At 41.3% G+C, this 23714-nt stretch overlaps 2 protein-coding genes across 3 annotated transcripts in view; one reads left to right on the forward strand and one right to left on the reverse strand.

Moving 5' to 3' along the window:
- The window catches only part of Ccni (cyclin I), a 24568-nt gene extending 14437 nt beyond the window's left edge, over nt 1-10131 (reverse strand). Inside the window, exons 1-2 of one of the 2 annotated variants that reach the window (XM_028789196.1) lie at nt 9605-10131; nt 5881-6038 (exon numbers count right to left, since the gene is read on the reverse strand). In XM_028789196.1, coding sequence (XP_028645029.1) covers nt 5881-5994 — 114 coding nt within the window. In that variant the 5' untranslated portion in view covers nt 5995-6038; nt 9605-10131. The remainder of the gene's footprint in view (nt 1-5880; nt 6039-9604) is intronic. The other variant, XM_028789197.1, reaches the window with a different exon arrangement.
- Septin11 (septin 11) overlaps nt 1-23714 on the forward strand; it is a 130877-nt gene that overhangs the window by 105464 nt on the left and 1699 nt on the right. The gene's annotated exons all lie outside the window — the stretch shown is intronic.

Consider the following 23714-nt stretch of genomic DNA (forward strand, 5'->3'; position numbering starts at 1 on the left):
TTTTTGAAAGTAAAACAGCAAGTAATAAAATGATAAAATTCTGATTTTAAAAAAGCAGTATCTTGGAAACAAATGTACTCTATTTAAGTCGCAAGCTAACACTTTTATATTTTATATTCACTTTTATATTCAAGAAAACTGCTGGTAGTGGTGATAAATCTTTAGAGTTAGGGTGTAGTTCTGCTAGTATTTGCTGGACCCTGGGTTCATTGCCTAGCACACCAAAAAACAAACACATACACAATATACATAAAATCCATTCTGCTAAAGAACAAATACCAGCCAACATTGTATTGTTGCCTAAATAAAACAAAGTTTAGGGCTAAACTAATAAAAGAAACCAAAATCAGTCAAAGGCACAGTCTAATGTTACTACGAATTAATGACATCTGAAACACCAGTTTAAGAAACACTAACAAGAGTCTACCCAGAGAAAGAAAATACTGGACTGGATCAAGGTAAGTCTTATCAAATGAAAAATGGCTAAAGAATAAGATGTGTGTAGTGACGACTTTGTGGAAGTAAAGTCTAGCTTTAAATATGTAAAGAGCCATCATTTAAAACACAGATTTATTCTTCATACTTACATGGATGGAACCAGAACCCACTAAGTGACCAGAGGTAATATTTGTTTGTGTGTGCATGGGTATATGATCGTGTGTGTGTGTGTGTGTGTTGTGTGAATACACTGGTGTACATATGTAAGCCATAGGACAACCACGGGTATCAAGAACGCCACCCACCTCCTAGTAAACAGGGTCCTTCATTGCCCTGAAGCACCTAACTAGGCCAGGCTGGCTGGGCTTTGAACTCCAGAGATTCTTCTGCCTCTGCCACACCAATGGTAGGCTACACGTGTAAACTACCACACCCAGAATGTTTACATGGGTTCCAGGGAATCAAACTCAGTTTCTCATGCTTGTTAGGGACCCAGTAGAAGCATTTCTGAAGTCCAGTTTAGGAAAAGCCTTGTAATAATTAGAAATTAGAACCTTTCTTAGAATGGATCAAAAAGCAGAGGCACACTACTACTGCACTATCAGAGATGGATGTTAATCAAAATGTTCCTTGTACAGTTAGATCTGTTCCCAAACTTAACACAAGTAAGAAGCCGTTTAAAATACAAACCCTAGGGTCAGGAAAGTGGCTAAGAAAGGGACCTTGCAGTTCAAGCTTGACTGATCTAAGTTTAACCCCTGGAGACCTATTAAAGTAAAGCAGAAAACCGAGCCCATCCTCAACCCCACATGCAGAGTGTACCTACCCCCACAAGAGCAGTGAAGTTACAAAATCCAATAGTTGCCACTGTATTTCAAAGGGTCTGGGTGTGAGGACTAAAACGGTCCCTTGTCTCTTTTGAGATAAGGTGTTATTCTTAGCCTGCTGGCCTGGAACTTTCAGAAATCCTACTGCCCCAGCTTCCCAAACGCTGGCATCACAAGCATGCTCCACCACACCCAGCTGAAAACTCCAATTTTTACAGACTTTCAGATAATTCTCATCTATCTAGTTGCCAAGTGACTCATGCACACACACTCTGTGAAACTCATGAAACACACTCTGTGTGTTTCAGCTGTCCTTAGCAGAATCTTTTTTTTTTTTTTTAAAAGCCACATAACCAGATAGCCTTTGATTCTTAGTGTTTCAAAATTCCAACAAAAATCACTTTAAAGTTTGTAACTGGTCTTTCTTTGTAATCAAAAAACTTCAGCAAAATAAATGTAAGTTATCTGAAAGTGTCACTGACCTAAGTTTACCTAAATTTAATGTAACTATTACAAACTTCAACTACTCTACAGAACTTTTTTTGCAAGTACCAAGAATACACAACAGACCAATATTGAATAAATTATAAAGAAGCCATAGCCATTATTTAAAAGTTTAACTGGTGTGCTAACACACACCTGGAACTCAGTACTCAGAGGTGGACATAGAGGATCATGAGTTAAAAACTAGCCTTCATCTGCAAAGCTTCATCTGAGCCAGCCTGGGCTACTTGAGACCCTGACTCAAAACATCATTAAAGAGTAACAAATGTTTCAGAAAACAAGGACACAACATCACCATCAAGAAAACTCAGTCAAATCGTATTGTGTAATCACAAGGGAAATACAGAGTTCTATGGGAGTTTTAGGTATAATAGGAATATTTTCTTGCCTGGGCACATTTTACTCAATACTCAACACTGGAGGTTGGGGCTAAAATGAAAATCGAGCTGTGAGAAAGAAGGCCTTGCACTTACAGAGGACAAGGAAAGGGAAGTAAAGAAAGCAAAAACAAGTGGCAGAAAAGGAAGCGCTTTAAAAAAAAATGCACTTTTCTATTTTTTACCAGCTCTTAAAAATATGTAGCAGGAGAAGGCCAGTCCATGACCAGTAATTAGAACTGCTCTTTTAAGCCTAAACCCATATTCTTCTCTCCTATTCTCAGACCAAGCCCACTCAAAGTTCTAGTATTAAGTACAACTATTTGGCATTACTAAAGCAAGTCCTTAAATAAGGTAAAATGCCTTAACGCCACCCTGTTCTGGATCCATCCCCTCTCCTCCTAACAGCCTTGGCAACCCACATGAGATACCCATGGTCCAGATGTATTAACCAAAGTAACGAAGCTAAAATAACTAGAAAAGATATAAGTCAAAAATAACTGGCATGGTGCATGTAAAATAATTACAATGCTCTGCCAGGAATGAACGTTTCAAGGTTACTCTGACCCCTGTCTACGTCTGATATAAATTACGGTCTTTGTGAGTTTGCCTTTAAAACCTGTGTCCCTGAGCTTGGGCACCAAGAGACTTTTCAGAGGCAAAAGCTGGCTCTTGGTCTAGTCATCAATAAAAAGGACTATGACTTTTAATTGCTTTAATCAGCATGATTGTCATGCACAGGTCCTCTGCTCTCAGTGTGCAGGAAGGGTGGACATGCCTGCATCTGCTGGTTCTAAGTGTCCTGACCTGATGACTCACTCTGGGTGCCTTAACTGCAAGTCCATTCAAAGATTTTTATATTCAAGCTTCAAAAGTTTACTACCCCAAAATAATGAGTGCTGATGTCAAGTTGATGGTAAAAATCAGGTGGAACAGAAGGAAAAAGAACATGACAATGTTGGAATTCTAATACACACTTAGGAATCTTTCTGTAAGAATAGATGTAATTAAGGGAAAAAATCGGAAGCTAAAATTAGAAAATCAATTGTTTTAGACAATATATGGAAAACTTCATGCCCACCTCTACTGTTGTTCTAACTGAAGCAAAGGAAGCAGCAAGCTGATTTCCTTCTAGAGCTGCTGCTTTCAAAACAAGAAACCTTGTACATTTTGAAATTTTTCTAGAAAACTGAATTGTCATATGAAGAAAATTTATTTCTAACTCCTTTAGCACAAAATAACCCGTTCTGTATCTAAAATCCAGGCATTCTAGTCACAGGTGTTAGAAGAGCTGCCTGGGCAAGGTTGAGGACCAACACAGCCACTAGGAAGGACATTCTTACTTCACCATGAGACACTGCTCACGGCTGGGCAGTGCATGCCCTATTTTCTGTCTTTCTGAGTTGCTACCCATGCTGGGGTGGACTCTGATATATTTTCTTTGAGTCGTTTTTGATCCTATAACTCCAATAAAGCTCATTGATTTACCAAGGATTTTAGGAGTATTCATATTTTGGCTCTCTATTTGGGGACAAGTAGACATGTATTGTGCCCCTCAGGAAAGTCTGGCACACAGCAGCAAGCTTCATGTTAAGAGTAATAGTTCCAAGGACTATTTGTAGCTTTCACATCAACTTTTGCAAAATTTATGAGTATATTGTTCTTCAGGATCAGCAAGATGGCTCAGCAAGTGGAGGCCCTCACAGCTCAGACCTAGCAAGCTGTGTCTGACCCCTGAAGATAGATAAGAGCACCAACTCCCATACATTGTCCTTTGACCTCCACATAAATACTGCAGCACCCACATACATACATAAATTAAGAGTGTATTAGTGAGCTGGACGGATGGCTCAGTGGTTAAGAGCACTGACTGCTCTTCCAGAGGTCCTGAGTTCAATACCACATGGTGGCTCACAACCATCTGTAATTGGTATCCGATGCCCTCTTCTGGTGTGTCTAAAAACAGCGACAGTGTACTCAGATACATGAAATAATCTTAAAAAGTGTATTAGTATAAGAATCATAAATAGGGCTTTTGTGTACATGTAAGTATTAATCGTAGTACTTTATCTCACATATCCCAGAATTTTCTGTAAACTAAACTATTTGGCTAAAGAATTTTATTCATCCTTCAACAAAATTTAAAAATGTAGTTTATAGATTCTATTTGATAAGTGAATCAATACCAGAGATAATATATAATTGTTGTAAGGAAAGAGATTCATTAATATAACTCATAGTTATTCAATTTGGAACACTTATATATTAGTGTAATATTTGATGAATGACTTAGCTGTATGACTCTTTAAGCAATACCATAAATACTTTGTATCTTTCTTTGTGACCAGATAACCAAATATTTTAAATTGTGTTATAGTTGTCCTGCTGAAAGAGTTGTTTCGGAAAGGGAGGGGGGAGAGAGGTAGGTTTGTCTTATAAGCTTTGATCCTGGCTTGTGCTCTGCTATTACCTCACTGATACTAGTTAACCTGGCTATAGAAACAGACCAGGCAGCATGGTAATTCAGCCATTTACTGCACACAGTAAAACGTCACCTTCACACTGTGCTGTAAATGCTTGTTAGGGTTAGCTACATACTTCGTTATTGAAGTCTTGAACAACACAGGACTGTGCCTAACAAACTATTCACTAAATGATAGTGCCTAAGTGTTCCTACCACAGACAGTACTTATTCAAAGTCAACTAGTCTTCAATATGCAAGCTGACAGACAATGAATGTGAAACAGATTTCTTCAGCTTGTAGAAAAGTTAAGAGTAGAATTAGAAAATGCAGACTTCAGCCGCCTATAAATCTAAAACTAATGTATAACAGCATCTTGTCACTTGATCACTGGTAATATTAAAATTTTCTTGGCTACTCTTCTACACTCAAAGCACCTTATGAGACAAGAGGGATAAAAGGATGTATAAATTTTACATAATAAACTATTGAGAAGATAAACTATTAGTTATAAAAATTTAACTACCAGAATATGATCAAAGTATAAAAATATCTAAAAGTGAAAGTGTATCGGTGACTGAAGCGATAGCTCAGTGACTGAGTACACTTGTTGGTCGTGCAGAGGACATGAGTTCAAGCTTCAGTACCCACATGATGGCTAACAACTACCTGAAACTTCAGTTCCAGGGGCCCCTTTTCTGACCACCAAAGGCACTAGGCATATACAGCATACACAGACATACATGCAGACAAAATATTTTAATATTTTAACAGACATAAAATAATTTTTACAAAGTGTACAGCAACAACAGAGTTCAGCTAGTATCTCAAGTCTTTCAGCATTACCATTACCTTAGTAACTCACTTCAACTCCTTAGAAATATTGACAAGAGATTTTTGCTATTGTTGTCCCCTAAATTTAATACTATGAAGATGTTTCCCTCTTCATGACTAACTATACAATTAGAAATAAAGAAACCTACTATTGTATTAGTCTATAAGGAAAATGAATGGACATTATTACCCATAAACCAGATAAAAAAGTTTTATCTGCTTTGTTTCAGAAAGATGATGTTTCTAAAAGAGTTTTTTCTTGGCTTTCCTGAGACCAGGTCTTGTGTAGGTCAGGCTAGCCTCCACTAACCCTGGCTCTGGGATTACACGTGTGCATCAGCATGCCCAGCTGAGGACATGTTTAACAGTACACAGCTCGATACACATTATGGAACAGTGTGTGTCTAATAACGAGCACCTGTCTTAAGTGAGAAATTACCTGATTTGTAGGTATCTTCGGCACATTTACCTTCCACATCTGGGCTTCCCTGGAGATTGCCCTTTCCAACAGGGAAGATAATCTCTGGTTTTCCAAAGGTCCTGGAAACTTCATGATATCCTTTTGGATCTGCCTGCCACCCAGCTTGATGTAGCTACCTATTAAAATCAAATATAAATAATGTGTATCATATAATTATAGAACGAGTATATTATACACATTTATAAATGTTAGTATTTATTAAGCAATTCATAAAACAAAATAAGAATGTTATAAGGCAGTATAGGACTTTATAGCTCTTTAAACTACCAAGTATTAACGTTGGCAACAATATCATCTACTGTAACCTCACTTTAAAATTGAAACTCATTTATAATTCAGTACTGTGTAAAACTAGCAAAAAACTAAGACCACTAATTTTTTATATTAGAAATTCTTAGAAATAGTTGTTCCAAATATTCTCTCTAGAAGTGAGATAAATAAATCACTAAGGGCCATTACTTTTATTTATCACGTAAACACATTAATTTAGTAATTACATTAAACCATTTGAAGTCATATGAGGGTAAAGATTGGTTTAAGAGAGTCTCTACAGTTAATGTCCTTAGTAATATTGTTCAAATCAAATGTTCAGATGTTACTTAAAAAAATCTAGAAAATATTCTGAGATGAGTGAAAAATGAAGACATTAAAAACGTATAAGATGCAAAGAAAGCAGGGTTAAAGGAAAATTAATTCTTGAAAATGCCTATACTAAATCATCCCAAATCATTTACCTAACCTCCACCTAAAGACAACGTAAGTCATAGGAAGTGGTACATGTTTGTCATCTCAGAACTTCTGAGGACCTGTGCTACATAGCCAGACCTTGTCTTTAAAATAGATAAAAAAATTTCCTTAAACTTAAAAAAACAAAACCAACAACAATGAATATAAAAACTGTAAGCCAGGCCTTGTGCACACCTGTAAATTTGGGTAGAGACTGGAGGATGAGGAATTGAAAGTCATCCTTGGCTACATACCACATTTAGTATCAGCCTGGGCTTTTCAAATAATTAATTGCTGAAGCAATGAGATGAGGAAAAACAATGAAATCAATTGAAAATTAGTATTAAGAGGTTCTGGCTTAAATGCAGCTTTAACTGAACTGGATCCTGTACTATAAAAACAAGGCATATTTTAAGGAGCATTACCTAATAAAAGAGATATTGACTGCAGGTCTATATGCCTCAAAACTACATTTACTAAAATTTAAAAATGTACTGTAATTCTGCATGAAAACATTCCTATTCATAGGGGATACAGAATTCCAGAAGAATATGCCACATACATTAAGACAATAAAAATGGGTAAAAAGTTAAGTATGTATAGAATTAAGTTGGGAATTATTTACCAATATTGTGGGAGAAACATTTTTACATTCCTTTAAGGCAGTTACTGACAGGTAGAGAGCAGAGAATTCAGGTTTTTGCTCCTTTTACAGAAAACTTACAGGTTTATCCTCTAACATACAAAAGTGATTTAAGCTAAATGAAGAATGAACTTTGCTAACAGAAACACTTGAAAGTGTCATTATACTCTTTACCTTTTTTGGTGATGAGAACTTTCCTGTTATGTAGCCCAGGCCAGACCTGAATGTCCATCTCAGCCTCCCAGGACAATTCTTTTTTTAATGATAGAATTTTATTGTTTCTTGTTCATCTATACCCACTATTAGTCATATGTACAAACGTGATCTTTTTAGTCTCTAAAAACAAAAGGGCTATAGAGGTTGGGTATCCCTTATATGATGGGTCCAAGTGTTTCAGATAGTGTGTGATTTTAGAATATTTACATATACATAATTAGAAGAGAATCCAATATAATTGTAAAAACTATTTACATACAACCTACATATAGCTAGATAATTTTATATAATTTAAAAATAATTTTGCACATGAAAAGTTCAAGGTATAGAATTTTCCCCTTGTGAACTTATGAAATTTCTTTCTCCAAATTTGGGTTGCTCAATTTGAATTTTGCTTGGCATATTCCACATGTCTAAATGAGCTATGAAACTTTAATTTTTTCATAACATTTAAAGTGGCTTTACATTTTCCTTCCATTGTCTCAAACGCTTTTCCTATACTGTTCATGCTTATCAAATGGCTTAGTTTCTGCATTAACAAGATTGTAAAATGCTTATATCAAACTGTACTACCAACGTACATCCCAGACCCCCTGATCTTTAGAGTGGAACACAATACTGGTAAACAACCACATTAATAGCTAACTTCATTAATACATAATTACCCTATTATGGTAATCACGATGCCAACTCTATTAATAATCCTGTACTAACTGTTGACTTCTGGGTTTTTCTTCCTTTTCTGAACAGGGAGTATCAATGTGAGCCTTTGAGGTTCTTGGACCTATTCCCTCCTTGACTTTATGTACCAGCAATACTGGATCATAGGAGATCCCAAAACAGTGGGTTAAATCTCCATGCTATCCACTGTTCTTCCTTCTGCAGGGCGAATTCCTCCCACTAAAATTGCTATTGATCTATTAATATCAACTTTTGGAATTGTGCGGGAACACACTACCCTGCCTTTTCTGTATCTATACTTGTTGGACATAATCCTGCCTTTGCATTTAATTACTATCATGACCATTACTAGACCTGCTTTCTCAACTAATCATGAGAATCTTTACCACCAACAGTTTCCAAAATTTAGCACTATGCCCCCCCCCCAAAAAAAATCCCAGCTTACACTTGTCAGGTGCTCATAAACTAATCACCCTCAATGCTTTGCTATCTGGCTAGCTACTGTTCATATTAGCCTAGGCAATGCTCGTTTAACCCTATGACGGTGGAATTACTAAATCTATTTAAAAGATGAACACACAGGTAGGTTGAATACTCTTAATTTTTTAAGAATTATATGACCAGAATAAACAAATACTCTTGGCTTTTAACTTTGACCCCACCCACTTTTTAAGGCAGGGCCCTACTACATAGTCCTAGCTGTCCTGAAAGTCTCTAGATAAACGAGGCTGCTGTTCAAACGCTCAATGGCTCTTCACTGACAGAGTGAAACCTAAGTATTTTACTTTGTTCTAAGACCTTCAGTTGATCCATTTACCTCGTTGATCTATTTACCTTCCACTAATTTACTACAATGTTCAACTTCTGCCTAAATGAGCTGCAGTGGAGCAGGTAACTCAGGAGAGAGCATTTAGCTCTTCTTGCAAAATTCGGCATTATTCTGTCCTTTACGATGCAACTCAAGTTTGCTCACCTCTCACCACCCGCCCAAGCCCTAGGTAACGTTACCCTCCCGCAATTACCGCGCGCAGGGCGGGTGTGTGTGTATGTATGTGTGTGTGTAGGGGAGAATAACTTTTGCCTTGACATTCACAATGCTTTGCCCGGTAAACTATCTCCGCTGGTCACGAGGGATCCAAGGCCTCTGTGGGTGGGTGGGTGGGGGTGTGTCCTCTTCTTTATTAGCACTGGCTCGCGGAGCCTGGAACTGGCACCCCAGTCGGTGACGGGCTGTGGCCACAAGTTACTTGGGGACAGAAAAACCCACCCAGCACTGCCACAGACGGCGAGGGGGACGTCCCCGAGGTGCCCAAGAAAGGGCCGCCGAGGGACCGGTCCTCGGGGGAGCGGCGCGCGCTCCCGCGAGCTCCCACTCCGGCGGCGCGCACGGCGACCGCGCCGCGCCCCCGCCCTCACCTTCTCCTCCTCTTCCTCCTCCTCCTCCTCCCCGGCAGAGCTGTAGGCCTCACAGTGGTGACGCGGGGTCATCCGGGGGCCCGTTACCACCTCATGATCCTCGGCGCGCGGCGGCGGGGCGCGCGGGACCAGGGCCGGGCCGTCTGAGGAGGGAGAAGAGGGCAAACCGGGCCGGCGGGCGCGGGCGCTCGGGCGGGACGCACGGCTGCGGCCGAAGGGTCACTCAGCGAACTAATTCCATGATGACCCTGGGCCCGAGGCCGCCGCCGCCGGTCCCGCTCCTCCGACCGCCGCCGCTGGTGCCCGGGTGAGGAGGGGGCGCCCTCTCGCCATAGGGCGGCGGGGGCCGGGGAGAGGCGCGGGGTGAGGCCGGCTCTGCCCCTGCCCGAGGGAAGCGCCTCCGAGGAGAAATGGTGGAAGGGGGAAGGGGAAAAAAGAAAAGAAAAGGAAGGGGAAAAGGGGAGAAAATAAGAAAAAGCGAGACAGAGGCGCTGGCGCGTCCGCTCGCGGGGTAAGGCTGGGGAGGGAGGGGCGAGCAAAAAGAGCGCCGGCCGCCTAGCCCCGCCCCTGCGGACTGATCTCGGCCGCGCGCGTCTGTAAACAACGGCAGTGTTCTTCTCCCCGCAACCTCCAGTGTCCCACGGAACCATAGGACAGTTTGAACAAAGACGGGCTCCCGATGAAGATCTGTGGACGGCGCTGGAGCTGGGATGGATGGAGAAAGTGCGTTTTGTGTGCACAAAGAGAAGGAAAGGTGCGCGGACTCCTTTTCCTCAGGCGCGCGGAAGAACCTCTCTCTACACGTTCGGTGACGTAAGAGGCTTGGTTAGCCGAGGAGGCGTGCGGTGGCCGGAGAGTGTGCTGCGCATGCGCCTCTGGAAAGAAAGGAGCCGCTGAGCGCTAGCCTCGGGGAAGGGTTTCTGGGTGAGCCTCTGTGCCCAACCTAGAGTCCCCTAGTGTTTTCCAACCCAACTTGTCCTTAGCCCTCCTAAACGAATTTCTTGGACGTGGATGCTGATCTTTAGTGTAAAGGTCACATTCTTTGTTGACCTTACACAGGATTATTTCGTCTCGTTCCTATTCATGAGTATAGACGTGTGTCTTTTGACCATCCTGTGGGTGATGGGAGACTGAAGCACTTTAGAAATAAGAAAATTAAGGGGATCATATCCTGGGTGCTTAAGGCTAGTTTTAAAAACAGTGGATTAGACTACTGACGGCTTGGCTGTACGCCAGTGGAGTTCTAGTCATGAGCCAGTATGTCTAGTGTTTCAGGGTCCATTTTATCACTAGGTCTTTAACGAATGTGAACTAAATGTGCTTTATTTAGTTGGAGTTCCTTTTACTCCAGATGGTAAATTTTGCTGATCTTACAATGGTTCTAATTATGAAAAGAATGCAGATAGCTTTGGGAAGAAGGGGAAACCTGGAACTTAGTCATTTACCTAGTCAAGTGTTCATTTTACACCAGTGGGGAAAAATACAGATCAGGTTCTTACAAAACTGAAATTAGCTTGAAAACAAAAGGCCCCTGCCTTCAAGAAGTTTGTAACTCAAGCACAGAGAATACCCATTGAACTACTAATCACTGTATGAAATTACCCAAAAGACTGTTTTACTGTACAGCCATCCCCTCTCTAGAATATGAGCTCATGGATGGCATGGATCTTGTATAGTTTGTTTTATACTGTATCTCTATATATGAAAGGCTCTCAATATTTGATTCCTAGCTTCATAAACAAGTGTCAGTAGCAGAAGGATTAAGATGGAAAATTGAAGACCACTGTGGAAACACCTTTAGCCTGCTCTGGGCTATCAATAAAGGTTTCTCTGAAGAAGTGACATTTAAGATGAGACTTGAAACCACTGGGCAAAGAAAAATACAAGCACAGGAAGCAACATCTAGAAAGGCTCTGAAGCTTACCTACTAGGGGGAGAAAGCTGAGATCAGAGAAGATTCCACAGGACACAGTGGGGACTAGGAAGCACTGGAGGCTTTTCAAGAAAGTTCTATGTGTGCCCTGCATTTCCCACCCCATCTAGTCTTTTTTGTATTGTTACACGGTTTTTTAAAAATATGACCAGCATATTTTTCCTGGATAATAATCTCAAGAGTATTTCTCAAGAGCTTTCTGCATAACTTGTCGTAGCACAACTGTTGTGGTAGCATGGAATCACTTCTGCTTCCCATGCCTGCAAAGGGCACTGGGTAAGAGCGGAGCTCACAGGAGCTGACTTTCCTAACTTGGATTCAATCTCTGCAACACCACAAAATGTACGCGTTTGTGTGTGTGCGTGAGAGAGAGGATTTATATATGGAAGCTGGGAGATGACTCAGCAGTTAAGAGCAAGGACAGGGCCCGAGTTAGAGAGGCTCACGCTGATGCTCCAGCTCCTAGTGATCTCGCCCCTTCTTCTGGACTCCACTGGGACCTGCACTGTACAGGCGCATAGCTTCCATGCACACATATACAAATAACTTAAAATAAAATTTATATTTTAAAAAAGAAGTTGTACGTGGAAAGAAAAGAGCCGCTGAGCGCTAGCCTCGGAAGGGTTTTGGGTGAGCGCCTGTGCCCAAACCTAGAGTCTCCCAGTGTTTTCCAATCTAACTTGTCCTTAGCCCTCCTAAATGAATTTCTTAGATGTCAATGGTGATCAAAATAGGTAAAAGGAAAAGCGACTGAAACCGTTTCCTCAGCTGTCTGCTGTTACTCGTGTCCTTCGTATCATACCGTGGATTAAATGGCCACTGGCAATCATGAGCTTCAAAAAAAAATTTATAATTGAGTGTTCTTAAATACTCCTGGTTACACTTTAATTGGCTTAATTCTTATGTCAAACAACTTCACAAAATGTTCATCAAAAGCCATAAAAATGTAAATACTGTTGAATGCAGGAATAACCTCGAAGAAGGTTGTGTATGGAGACACTAGATGATTTTTTTCATTCTTTGAGTAACAGCTTTATTGATGCATAAGCCATGCATTTAAAGTGTAAGGTTCACTTCGCTGAATCATCACAGTCTGCTTTAGAACAGTTTCATCACCTTGAAAATAAACCCAGCACCCTTCCCAAATCACCTGCCAGTCCTGTGCCCACCTCAGCTCAAAACCACGTGAGTTTCTTCCTCTGTAGATTTATGTATGTGGGACATTCCTTGAAATAGACCTTCTGCAATGGTGTGTCTTCTAGAAACCAATGTCAGTTGTCTGAAGAAAACTATATTCTTCACTATTTTAAAAAAAATTTGACCTTTTATTTTATGTGAATGGGTGTTCTGTTCTACAACCTGTGTTGTCTGGACATCCTGCATGTATTTGGATCCCCTGGGACTGGATTTACAAACAGTTGTGAGCTGCTATGTGGGTACTGGGAATTGAACCCAGGTCATCTGAAAGAATATTCAGAGCTCTTAACCCCTGAGCCGTCTCTCCTCCCCCACTGCTCCCTTGTTAAACTTGGCTCAGGATCTTTTCTTTCTTGATAACTGTATAGTTACACAGTGGAAAGTTATGAAGCCCCTTGATAAAATAAGTCTTATAAAGACAAATGTATTGGTTAGGAATAATGTCTTAGGAATATCTCCCAAGTAATAAGTTTTTAGAGTGCCCTTCTACATGGCATTTGAGACTGGCTCACTACGTAGCAGACATGGCACTAAGCACATCATTCTATTTGTTTTTAATCCTCACATCACTATACAGCAGGTATTCTTGCTGCCCCAGTGTAGTGGAAGACAGTAGATATCCAAGGTTGACCACAGAGAGGCACAGCCAGGACCCAACCCCTGTTTAACCTACTCCAAGTGTGCTTGTGCTTTCAGGCACCATTTTGGACTTGTCCCTGTGGAATATCCCTGGCTTTGTTAAATTTTAGAATAAAAACATGATGATTTTTGGCTTGCCTTTAATCTTTTCTATTTTCCATTCTAGTGAATAGTTTTTACTTTTGTTTCTGAAGTGTTTTGCCTTGTTTTGGAGAAGGGATAATTAGAATTCTTAGACTTGCTAGGCATGTTGGCATCCGCCTTCAGTCCCAGCACTTGATGGGCAATGGCTAGTGAATCTCTGTGACTTTGGGGCCACCCTGGTCTACACAGTGAGTTCCAGGCCAGCCTGGTCTACACAATGAGTTCCAGGCCAGCCTGGACTACACAGTGAGTTCTAGGCCAGCCTGGGCAACACAGTGAGTTCTGGGCTTAGTGGTTGAGAGTGCTAGGTGCTTTTTCAGTGGACCTACGTTCAATTCTCACTACCTACACTGTGGCCAACAACCATCAGTAATCCAATTCCAGGGGCTCTTGTGCCCTCTTCTGGCTTCTAGAAGCATCACACACACACACACACACACACATACACACACACACACACACACACACACACGGTACACAGACACACATGCAGATCAAACACTTGTGAAGCAGCACAAATTAATACACACTGGTTTGTTCTCCTTAATTTTTTCATGAAGTATAATTAGAAATGCTGTGTTCATATTTTATATGTAAAGAAAATAAGCCTATTAATCTTTTGATATTAGAATACATCCTTTTTTCTTTTATTGAAAATACATCTCTTCTCATATCCCGATTACAGTTTCCTCTCCCTCTACTCCTCCCAGTTCCTCCACACTCATCCTTTCTCAGTCCATCCCCTCTGTCTCTCATTAGAAAACAGGCAGACTTCAGAGAGAATAATAAAAGAAGATACAACAAAAACTAACATATTCAAATAGGATAAAAACAGAAGAAAAAGAGCCCAAGGAAGGCACAAGAAAGAGATCCAGATGCAGAGACCGACTCATTTGGATACTCAGGAATCCCATAAAAAGACTAAATTGGAAGCCATAATACATATACACACACACAAACACACACACACACAAAGCCTTGACACGACATTACAAGACAAGGAGCCCCTAAGCCAGTGGTTCTCAACCTTCCTAATGCTGCGACCCCTTAATACAGTTGCTCATGTTGTGGTGACCCCCAAACCATAAAATTATTCTCCCCTCCCCACAAAGGGGATTGAGAACCACTACTCTCAGCCATTTTGCTTCATTTCCTGCTGGCCATCTACTTCTGGGCATGTGAGCTACCCTTAAAAGTAGTTTGTTTCCCCACTGAGATTCTTTTGGAAAAAACTAAATTTTCAATTGTAAGTTGTTATCAGTCATAGATATCTTCTGGGTTAGAGATGGGGGCTTGTGTCTACTTCTCCTTTCAGTTCTAAGACCCCAGCTGGTACAGACCTGTGCAGGCCCTGTGCACGCTACCTCAGTCTCTGTGAGTTCAAATATGCATCAATTCTGTTGATTTCGAGGGCTTTGTTTCCTTGGTGTCCTCAGTCCCCTCTGGCTCTTACCATCTCTCTACCTCCTCTTCAGCAGGATTCCCTGAGTCCTGAGATTTGATGTGTCTTCAGCAATGGGACATTGTTATCATTTTGTGGAGAACAACCTATATATAGTCTTGTTCTTGCCAAAAAATCTGGGTTGTTGATGGTTTCTCGTGGACGCTTTTGGGCAACAACTCAGTTAGATGTACCCTTGCCTAGTACTGGAAGCTTCATTTGGTGACGAGATGACTAGTTGGGGACCTGTCTTCCCCCATTATTTGGCAGTTCCATTTAGATTGTCTTCATATGTGTAGGAAGCCACTACCCCTCAAATGGCCCTGAATTTTAGCTGTCTCTCCCCACAGTCCCTTCCTCATCAACCTCTTATCTCGTCCTCCCCCATCTGTTCTAGTTCCCTTTACTAAGGAGATATCTGCCACACCCTACCCCCATCCCTTACTCTGTACCTAACCTCTGTGGTTCAATGGTTTATAACTTAGTAACCATGACGTATTGGCTAATATCCACATTCAAGTGGACACAAACCATATTTTTCTTTCTGGGTTACCTCACCAGAATGATTTTTTTTCTTGGTTCCACCCACTTACCTATGAATTTCATGATTTCATTTTTTTAACAGCTGAGTAATATTCTATTATGAAAATGAACCACATTTTCTTTCTCCCTTCATCTGTTGAGAGACACCTACGTTTCCAGTTTCTGGCTATTATGAATAGAGCAGCAATGATCATGGTTGAGCAAGTGCCTCTGTGGTAGGATGACGTGTTCTTTGGGTATGTGCCCAAGAGTGATATAGCTGGATCTTGAGACTGATCAGTTCCCATCTTCCTGAGGAACTGCCACACACTGATTTCCATAGTGTTAGGCTTGAGTTAACTCAAGTTAATCTTGAGTGAGGGAAATTGCCTATCTCCTTTGTCTTAAATGAGCTTTTTGGATGAAGTTTTCATGCAACAATTTATGAAGGCACTATCTTGTAGAAGAGAGTAATTGAGAACTAGAGCAGTTTGTACACCGTTGTAATCACGGGTCTCTAGGATCTACCTGCTCTTCTCACCCATCTCTCCAGAGACTGAATGGAAGAGTTCTCAAACTAACGACCATGACCTCAGGAGAAAGGAAAGAAACACCAACTTAAAAACATAAAGATCTCTCTCTGTCTCTGTGTCTGTGTCTCTGTCTCTCTTGTCTCTCTCTCTGTCTCTCTCTGTCTCTCTGTCTGTCTCTGTCTGTCTCTCTGTCTGTCTCGCTCTCTGTCTGTCTCTCTCTCTCTCTTTCTCTCTCTCTCTCAGATAGTTTCTCTGTATAGCTCTGACTGTCCTAGAACTCATTCTGTAGACCAAGACTGGCCTCGAACTCAGAGATCCGCCTACCTCTGCCTCCCGAGTGCTGGGAATAAAGGCACGAGCCACTACCACTTGGCTACATAAAGAATTCTTAATGCATGTGGAATGGGAAGAAGGCTTCAGAGGAGCATGTGAAAGTCACACTGCTGGGGAAGAGATGGAGAATCAACCAAGTGAGTGTGTATGACAGTGCTGAGTGTGTACGGTGGGCTGGAGAGAGGGCGCAGCCGTGGAGAGCACTTGGCCACTTGCAGAGAACTTGATTTTTGTTCTCAACACAAGCAGGTGCAGCTCCAGTTCCAGTAGACCTGATGCGCTCTTGTGGCCTTCACACACACAGGAAACTGAGGTAGGATCATCGGAAGTTCGAGGTCCACCTGACAACTCAGTGAAACCTTATTTAAAGTAAATATAAGAGTCCAACTGGGAGTGTAGGTCAGGGCAGAGCACTTGCCTGACACATGGGAGGCGAGGCCAACACTCAACCCTCAGCATTGAAAACAACTTTATCATGTTATAGCCACTTGCATTTAGAAGGAAAAAATACACACACACACACTATATCCGAAATCCATTATTCTAAAGTATAAGATAACATCTCTTCCAGAATCTAAATTGCTTTCTGAATACGTGAGAGAAAAAAATAACATCAGAGATATGTGGTGAGAGGAATCAATCTTTATGTTAGAAAAACTCACCTCCTCCCCAAATACCAGAGGTTCTCTACCACATCTCCTGGAGATGGCCCCTGATCAATTTTTATTGGTCCACTGAAACTCTATAACTCAGGAAGTTACAGCATATATATAATAGATAATGAATATTAAAAGACTGATTTGGATGCCAAGGCATTTTTTCCTCCCAGAGTACCACTGAATGGATTTAGAACAGACTGTGTTTGACAGCTACTCCCACATTCCTGTACACCATAGTCCTCAAAGTAGAAGGTTTTAATTAAGGTTATAGAAACTGGATCTTAGCTGTATGAAAAAGAAAAACCTATGGTAGTAGTAGTATTTTTTTAGAGTTATTTTAAATTGTATTTTTATGTTTTATAATTATTGTATTTTTATTTATGATTATTTTGTATGTGTGTGTGGGCATATGTGAACACACCGTATGTGTCAGTGCTCAAAGAAGCCACAAGCGTTCATTGGATCCCTGAAGCTAGAATTAGATACAATTCTGAGCCACCTGATATGGGTGCCAGGAACCAAATTTGGGTCCTATAGAAGAGTGAGAAGCACTTTTAACCACTGAGCCATTTCTCCAGCCCCAGCGGTGTAGTATTTTTTTAAGGATCTATCTATCTAACTATCTATCTATCTATCTATCTATCTATCTATCTATCTATCCATCCATCCATGTATCCATCCAACCATCCATCCATTATGTTCATATAATTTGAGAATTTCATACATTTTTAATCACATCTACATCTAGCCCCTCCCCCGATCCTCTCAGATCCCAGCCACCAAATCTGTCTCTCAGCTTCATATACCTTTTTCTTTAGTCGCTGAGTAGAATTGGTGCTGTGGTTCTGCGCATGTATGTAGGGCCAGTCACCCACTGGAAACGGGGCAACCTACCTGAGGAAAACTACCCGGGACACTCCTTCCCCAGTGGCCACCAGTTGCTAATTTCCCCTCAGTTGGGGTGCCTCCCCAATCCCATGTTGGAATCCTAAGTGGCTTAGTCTTCTTCAGGTGTTAGGCATATAGCCGCGTGTGTGCGGTGGGCTGTTTCTGTCAGGAAAACAGTTCCACAGAAACCCTCTGCAACTGCAACTTCTGGCTCTTCAGAGCTCAGAGGACTTTTATGACCTGCTATTTGCTTTTTCTGCCTAAATTTACTGCCGGAGTCAGACCTGCAGAGAAACTGCAGGGAGGATTATTTCCCAGAATGAAGCACCCTCGCCAGAACAGCATCATCCTATGTTGCATGTGCCAACAAGTTCATGAAATTGTGCATTTTTTTTTCAGTGCAGTCTCCATGTCTGCATCTTCCAAGCTTAGGCATTCTTTTAAAAATGAAATTTAAGTACCATTCAATTTCAAGATGCAGAGCTCCCAAGCCACTTCTTCATTAAGGGACAGTGAGCTTCAGGCTCCTGCCAGCGTTTGTCAGTTTCGCAAGTCAGATTTCCCAGTAAACACTGGTGCTGTTTAACCCTATGTGATTCGATGAACAAATATTCAAATATTGAGCGTCAGCCATCGGTAAGATCATGGGATGAATGAGATGCCAGGCCATGAAGAGGAGATAAAGACTAATGTGCTTATAGGGAAATACACAGTGATTATATTTTTTATAATATTAATTTTTATTTCGTGTGCATTTGTGTCTTGATTCCCTGTATTTCTAAATGAGTTACAGTTTTGATCTGCCATGTGGGTGCTGGGAATTGAACCTGGGTCCTGTGAAAGAACAACCATTGCTCTTAACCACTGAGTCATCTCCCAGTGATTGAACTTTTAAGGGAAAATTATGAACTACTGAAAATATTTTGTGTAGCAAAGTTAGAAATCTTTGTCTTGAAGCTACCCATGAAGTCTGTGGCGGTTTGAACGAGATTGTCTCTCTTAGGCTCATTTGCAGCCTGAGTCCTCAATTGATGAGCTGTCAGTGAAGGGTTAGGGAGTGTGCTCATGTTGGAGGCAGTGTGTTACTAGGGATGAGCTTTGAGGTTTCATAAGTGTGCTCCCTTCCCCACCCCACCCCCGCCTGCAGCCTGTGGATCAGGATATAGCTCTCAGCTACTTGTCCAGCAGTATGTCCGCCTACCTGCATGCCACCAAGCTCCTCACCATGATGATGGACTAACCCTCTGAAACTGTCAGCCACCAGTTAAAAGCTTTTTCTTGTAGGAGTTGCCTTGGTCATGATATCTCTTCACAGCAATAGAACAGTGACTAAGACAAAGTCACAGGACACTTAACTCTTTTTAACTTAAATCTTTTCCAATGTTGAATTTTTAACTTAAATGTTGAATTGGGTTTGTGCTTAATGTTTTCCAGAATTTGACCAGATCAGTAAAGGAAGCAAATGTCCCCAAATGTAGGCCAACTGACCACTGCCCAGTGGTCTCATATGAAATACCGCTGACCAAAGTACAGTCATGCTCTCCTACTAGTTTTCTAGTGGCATTACGTTGACTGGCCGTGTCTCTCCCAGATTCATAGTCTAAAGCCAGATCCCCAAAGTGATGATATTTGGAAGTGGCCTTTGAGGGGTAATTTTGTCAAGAGAGTGGATGTATCATGAATGAAATTAGTACCTTTTAAGGAGACCATGGAAAAGCTGATACCTCTCAGCCCCTGGAGAACCCTGCCAAAAGGCACTGGCTGTGAGCCCATAGTACTGGCACCTGGCTCTCAGATTTCCCAATCCCCACAAACTAGATTTTCAGCTTTTAAGTTTTAATAGAGTTTGTTTCTGAAACCCTTTCTTACACACACACACACACACACACACACACACACACACACACGTGCGTGTGCCAAAATACAGTCACTGCTAAGAGACTGATTGTTGTCAATTATTTTGTGCATCTCTTCTTTCATTGAATTTACAAATATTCCTCTCTCCACATCAAGTTTCTACTCCCCCAAGTATTCTTAAGTACATTCCCTTTTTGACGATCACACTATAAGCTAGTGGATTCTCACTCCTTAAGACACTTTTTTTATTACCCCTAATCTAGGTCCACTGTACAGTGGTCAGTCTATCTATCTATCTATCTATCTATCTATCTATCTATCTATCTATCAATCATCTATCAGGTCTCTGTTCTGTGCTCTTCTCATAAATTTGAATATGCCAGCCTGGTTAATTGGGTGGTAGATTTAATAACTTGTGAACAAAGAAAGACTCACAAATGCAAAGACCTCCAGACGGTGGCTCAATAACGAAGAATGGAGCTCCTCCTTCACCTTGCTGCTTTGCCATCCTGAGGGAGCTGGCTTCATGGTTATGCCCCAACACAGCTCTTCCAGCTCATTCGCACTCCAGCTCATTAGAGAGAGGAGTGAATGAAGAAGCACTTGATTGAGAAGTGGCATACTGCACACTTGTGTGCACATTCTAGTGACCATGCAGTCCAGCTAGACTTGGGTCCCTCTTTACTAGTAGTGCAGGTCTATGAGAGGGCTTTAGCAAATTCCACCACCTACTGATATAATGCATATCTCTTAGAAGTGAGCTTTTAAGGCCACAGCCAGCAGTTGCTGCTCTGCCTGGCACAGCACTTCCATCCCAGTTCCTTTGGAATTCCTTCTTTGCTGAGTACAGTGAGATGGAGACAGACATTTTTTATCTGATTTCAGTCCTCTGTGCAGCACTGTCCTTTTGCTGACTCTGAAAAAAGTAGAACCTCGGCCACATTGATTGATTACAAAAAGTGAATATACATCAACAGTATAATATATTAAAGCTATTAATTACTGCTAGTAAAACCAAGAAAAAAATATATCCCTTCCTGTGTAGCCAAAAATCCAGTAGTTTTGAATGACCTTCATTTTATACTTTATTCTGTCAGTAGGATATTATCCTGTCTAGGGGTACCTCCTCTACCCACCTCAGGGGGATCAAACCTAGGGTCTTGTGCTCACTAGGTAAGCACTCTAAAAATGATCTATGTCTCAGCCCTCTCTTTTGGAATGTCTCCACCCTGGATTCAAGACTTAGACTGAAGCACCTCCTTTTTGAACACTATGGGCTTGAGCTTTAACAGGACCTGAACTCACAGGAGACTGAGCATGGCCACATATGGAAGTGTGTTTCCTTCCTTACCTTCTGGGTGTAGGTGGGCATGTCAGGGATGCTGATGCTATCTCATAGGATGTGCTCACATGGCAGCTCCCCTTTCAGAGGGTCAGATGGTCCTCATTTCTGCTTTTGTGGGTTTGTCCATTTGCTCTTTTCCTTTCTTTGGTCCTTTTTGACCTCTCTAGGCTTTGGGGATCCATTCACCCATGTGACTTTGATTCACCGTAGCAATGTTTGTCTCAGTGCACCAGTATCTCAGAGCACTGCACAGTAGAAACAGCCTTGAGTTCTCTGCCTTTTGGTTCAAATTCTACCAAGAGAACATGTGACAGACTCACCCTTTATGGTGGGTTGAGTATGCTTGGTCCAGGGAATGGCATTAGGAAGTGTGACCTTGTTGGAATAGATGTGGCCTTGGTGAAGGAAGTGTGTCACTGTGGGTGTAGGCTTTAAGAGCCTTCTCCTAGCTGTCTGGAAGCCAGTCTTCTCCTAGAAGCCTTCAGATGAAGATGTAGAACTCTCAGCTCCGCCTACAACATGCCTGCCTGGACGCTGCCATGCTCCAGCCTTGATGATAATGGACTGAACCTCTGAACCTGTAAGCCAGCCCCAATTAAATGTTGTCCTTATAAGAGTTGCCTTGGTCATGGTGTCTGTTCACAGCACTAAAACCCTAACTAAGACATCCTGAGCCAGATGTTTTCGTCAGTAAGCGTGAACACTATGATTGTGGGTAGGAAAGTGTTAATATGTGTGACATAGTCTTTCCCTTTCCTCTCTTCTTCCTTCATCCTCTTCCTCATTTCCTTTCTTCTTATTACTTACTGTTTTTGAGAAAAGTTTCCACTCTGTGGCCTAGTCTGGCTCAGTTCTTTCTATGTAGCCCAGGCTGGCCTTGAACTTGTGATCTTCCTCCCACAGCTTCCTCCATGATAGTATTTACAAATACTAGCCACCATACCTAGCTCTTCTTCGTATTTTTAACCCAAGAACAAATTTTGGACGAGAGGAGTCAGACCTGAAATATGAGTTAGATTTCAGTTATTACTAGACCAAAAGCCTCTGCTGGTGCAGGTGATCTCTAAATGCCTCTGCTGGTGCAGGTGATCTTCAAAGCATTACAAGCTGGCTGCTCGAATGCCAGATGCCCAACACCCTTCATCTGCTCATGTTTGAGAACTGCTCACTGCAGACATTCCTGCTCCCGGTAATGACAGGCATCTAGGCCCCAGGATTCCTCCTTATTAGACAAGGCTTTTCCATGTTTTCTTTTCCAATTTTGTTTCCCACTATGATTTTGTTTGTTTGTAATAAGATTTATGAGTATCATTTAGCAACACAAAAGCGTAGACTATAAACTTAAGTACAGCAGGAGTAGGTTTTCAGGTCTTAAAGCTTAAAATATTTAAGGGACTTAAAAGTTTAACATTATCAAGAACATTAACAAAATCATGAAATCGACTCTTGAGAAAAGACACATAATGGATACCTCTCACATATATGATCCTTCCATTTCACAAGAAATAAAAACAGCATGACTATTACTAAAAGACATAGTCTGGCTCTATTCCAGACCTACTGGAAAAGACCTTGAGGTAAAGTTTTGGAGTGTCCATTCTGGGCCACAGCCCTTGGCAATCTGAATACCACAATTTAACATGTCCTTAATAATGAACTAATAAAATTGTGATATTTTGCTCTTTGAGGAATATATTTTCTAAGAATTTCAATGATTACTTTATGAACAAAAAAAAATACAGAAAGTGGATCAGGGAAGTATTAGGGATATCCATGTGTGGGAGAGGGAATTTGGGTTGGACATTATCAAGAACATTGTACACATGTATGAAATTGAAAAAAATATATCTTTAGAATCTACATTATTAAGGGGCTGGAACCATGGCTTAGTGGCTAAGAGCATTTATGGTGCTTGTGGAGGGCCAGGGTTTGGGTCTCAGTACCTATACGATGGCTCACAATTGTCTGTAACCCCAGGTCTAGGGAATCTAATGCCTTCTTCAGATCTCCTTAGGCAGTAGGGATGTATGTGGTGCATATGTATACTTCCAGGCAAAACAACTATACACATAATAAAATTTTAAAAATTAATACAAAACTGTCTTAAGACACACACACACACACACCCCAACACCCACACACATACCAACAAAAAAAATCCAGATTGTGTATAAAAAGCTTATATGAAATATGATATCAAACTGTAGTTTTCTCCTTTTAAAAAGATTTGTTTTTATTTTAAACTATGTGTATTTGTCTATGTGTGGATGTAGGTGTGCACATGTGAATGCAGATACTATCCAAAGTCAGAGGCATCAGATTGCTCCTGGAACTGCAGTGACCAATAGTTGTAAGCCGCCAGACCTGGTGCTGGGAACTGAGCTTGGGATCACTGCAAGAACAGTTAGCACTCCTAACCCCTAAGCCATCTCTCCAGCCCTATCAAGCTGTATTTGTATTCAGCTGTTTTAAAAGCAGAAAGAAAAGCCAGTAAAGAGCAGGAGAGCAGGAACCTGTAATGACAGTGGTGAGAACACAGTGTTGCACAGGATGCTTTCATTGTTTGGCAGATAAAAGGTCCCCTAGGTACCGTTTTCCCACCTTGTCAAATAAGGAAGA

This window comes from Grammomys surdaster, unplaced genomic scaffold, assembly GCF_004785775.1.
Source record: "Grammomys surdaster isolate TR1022 unplaced genomic scaffold, NIH_TR_1.0 125793, whole genome shotgun sequence".
Lineage (NCBI taxonomy): Eukaryota > Metazoa > Chordata > Mammalia > Rodentia > Muridae > Grammomys > Grammomys surdaster.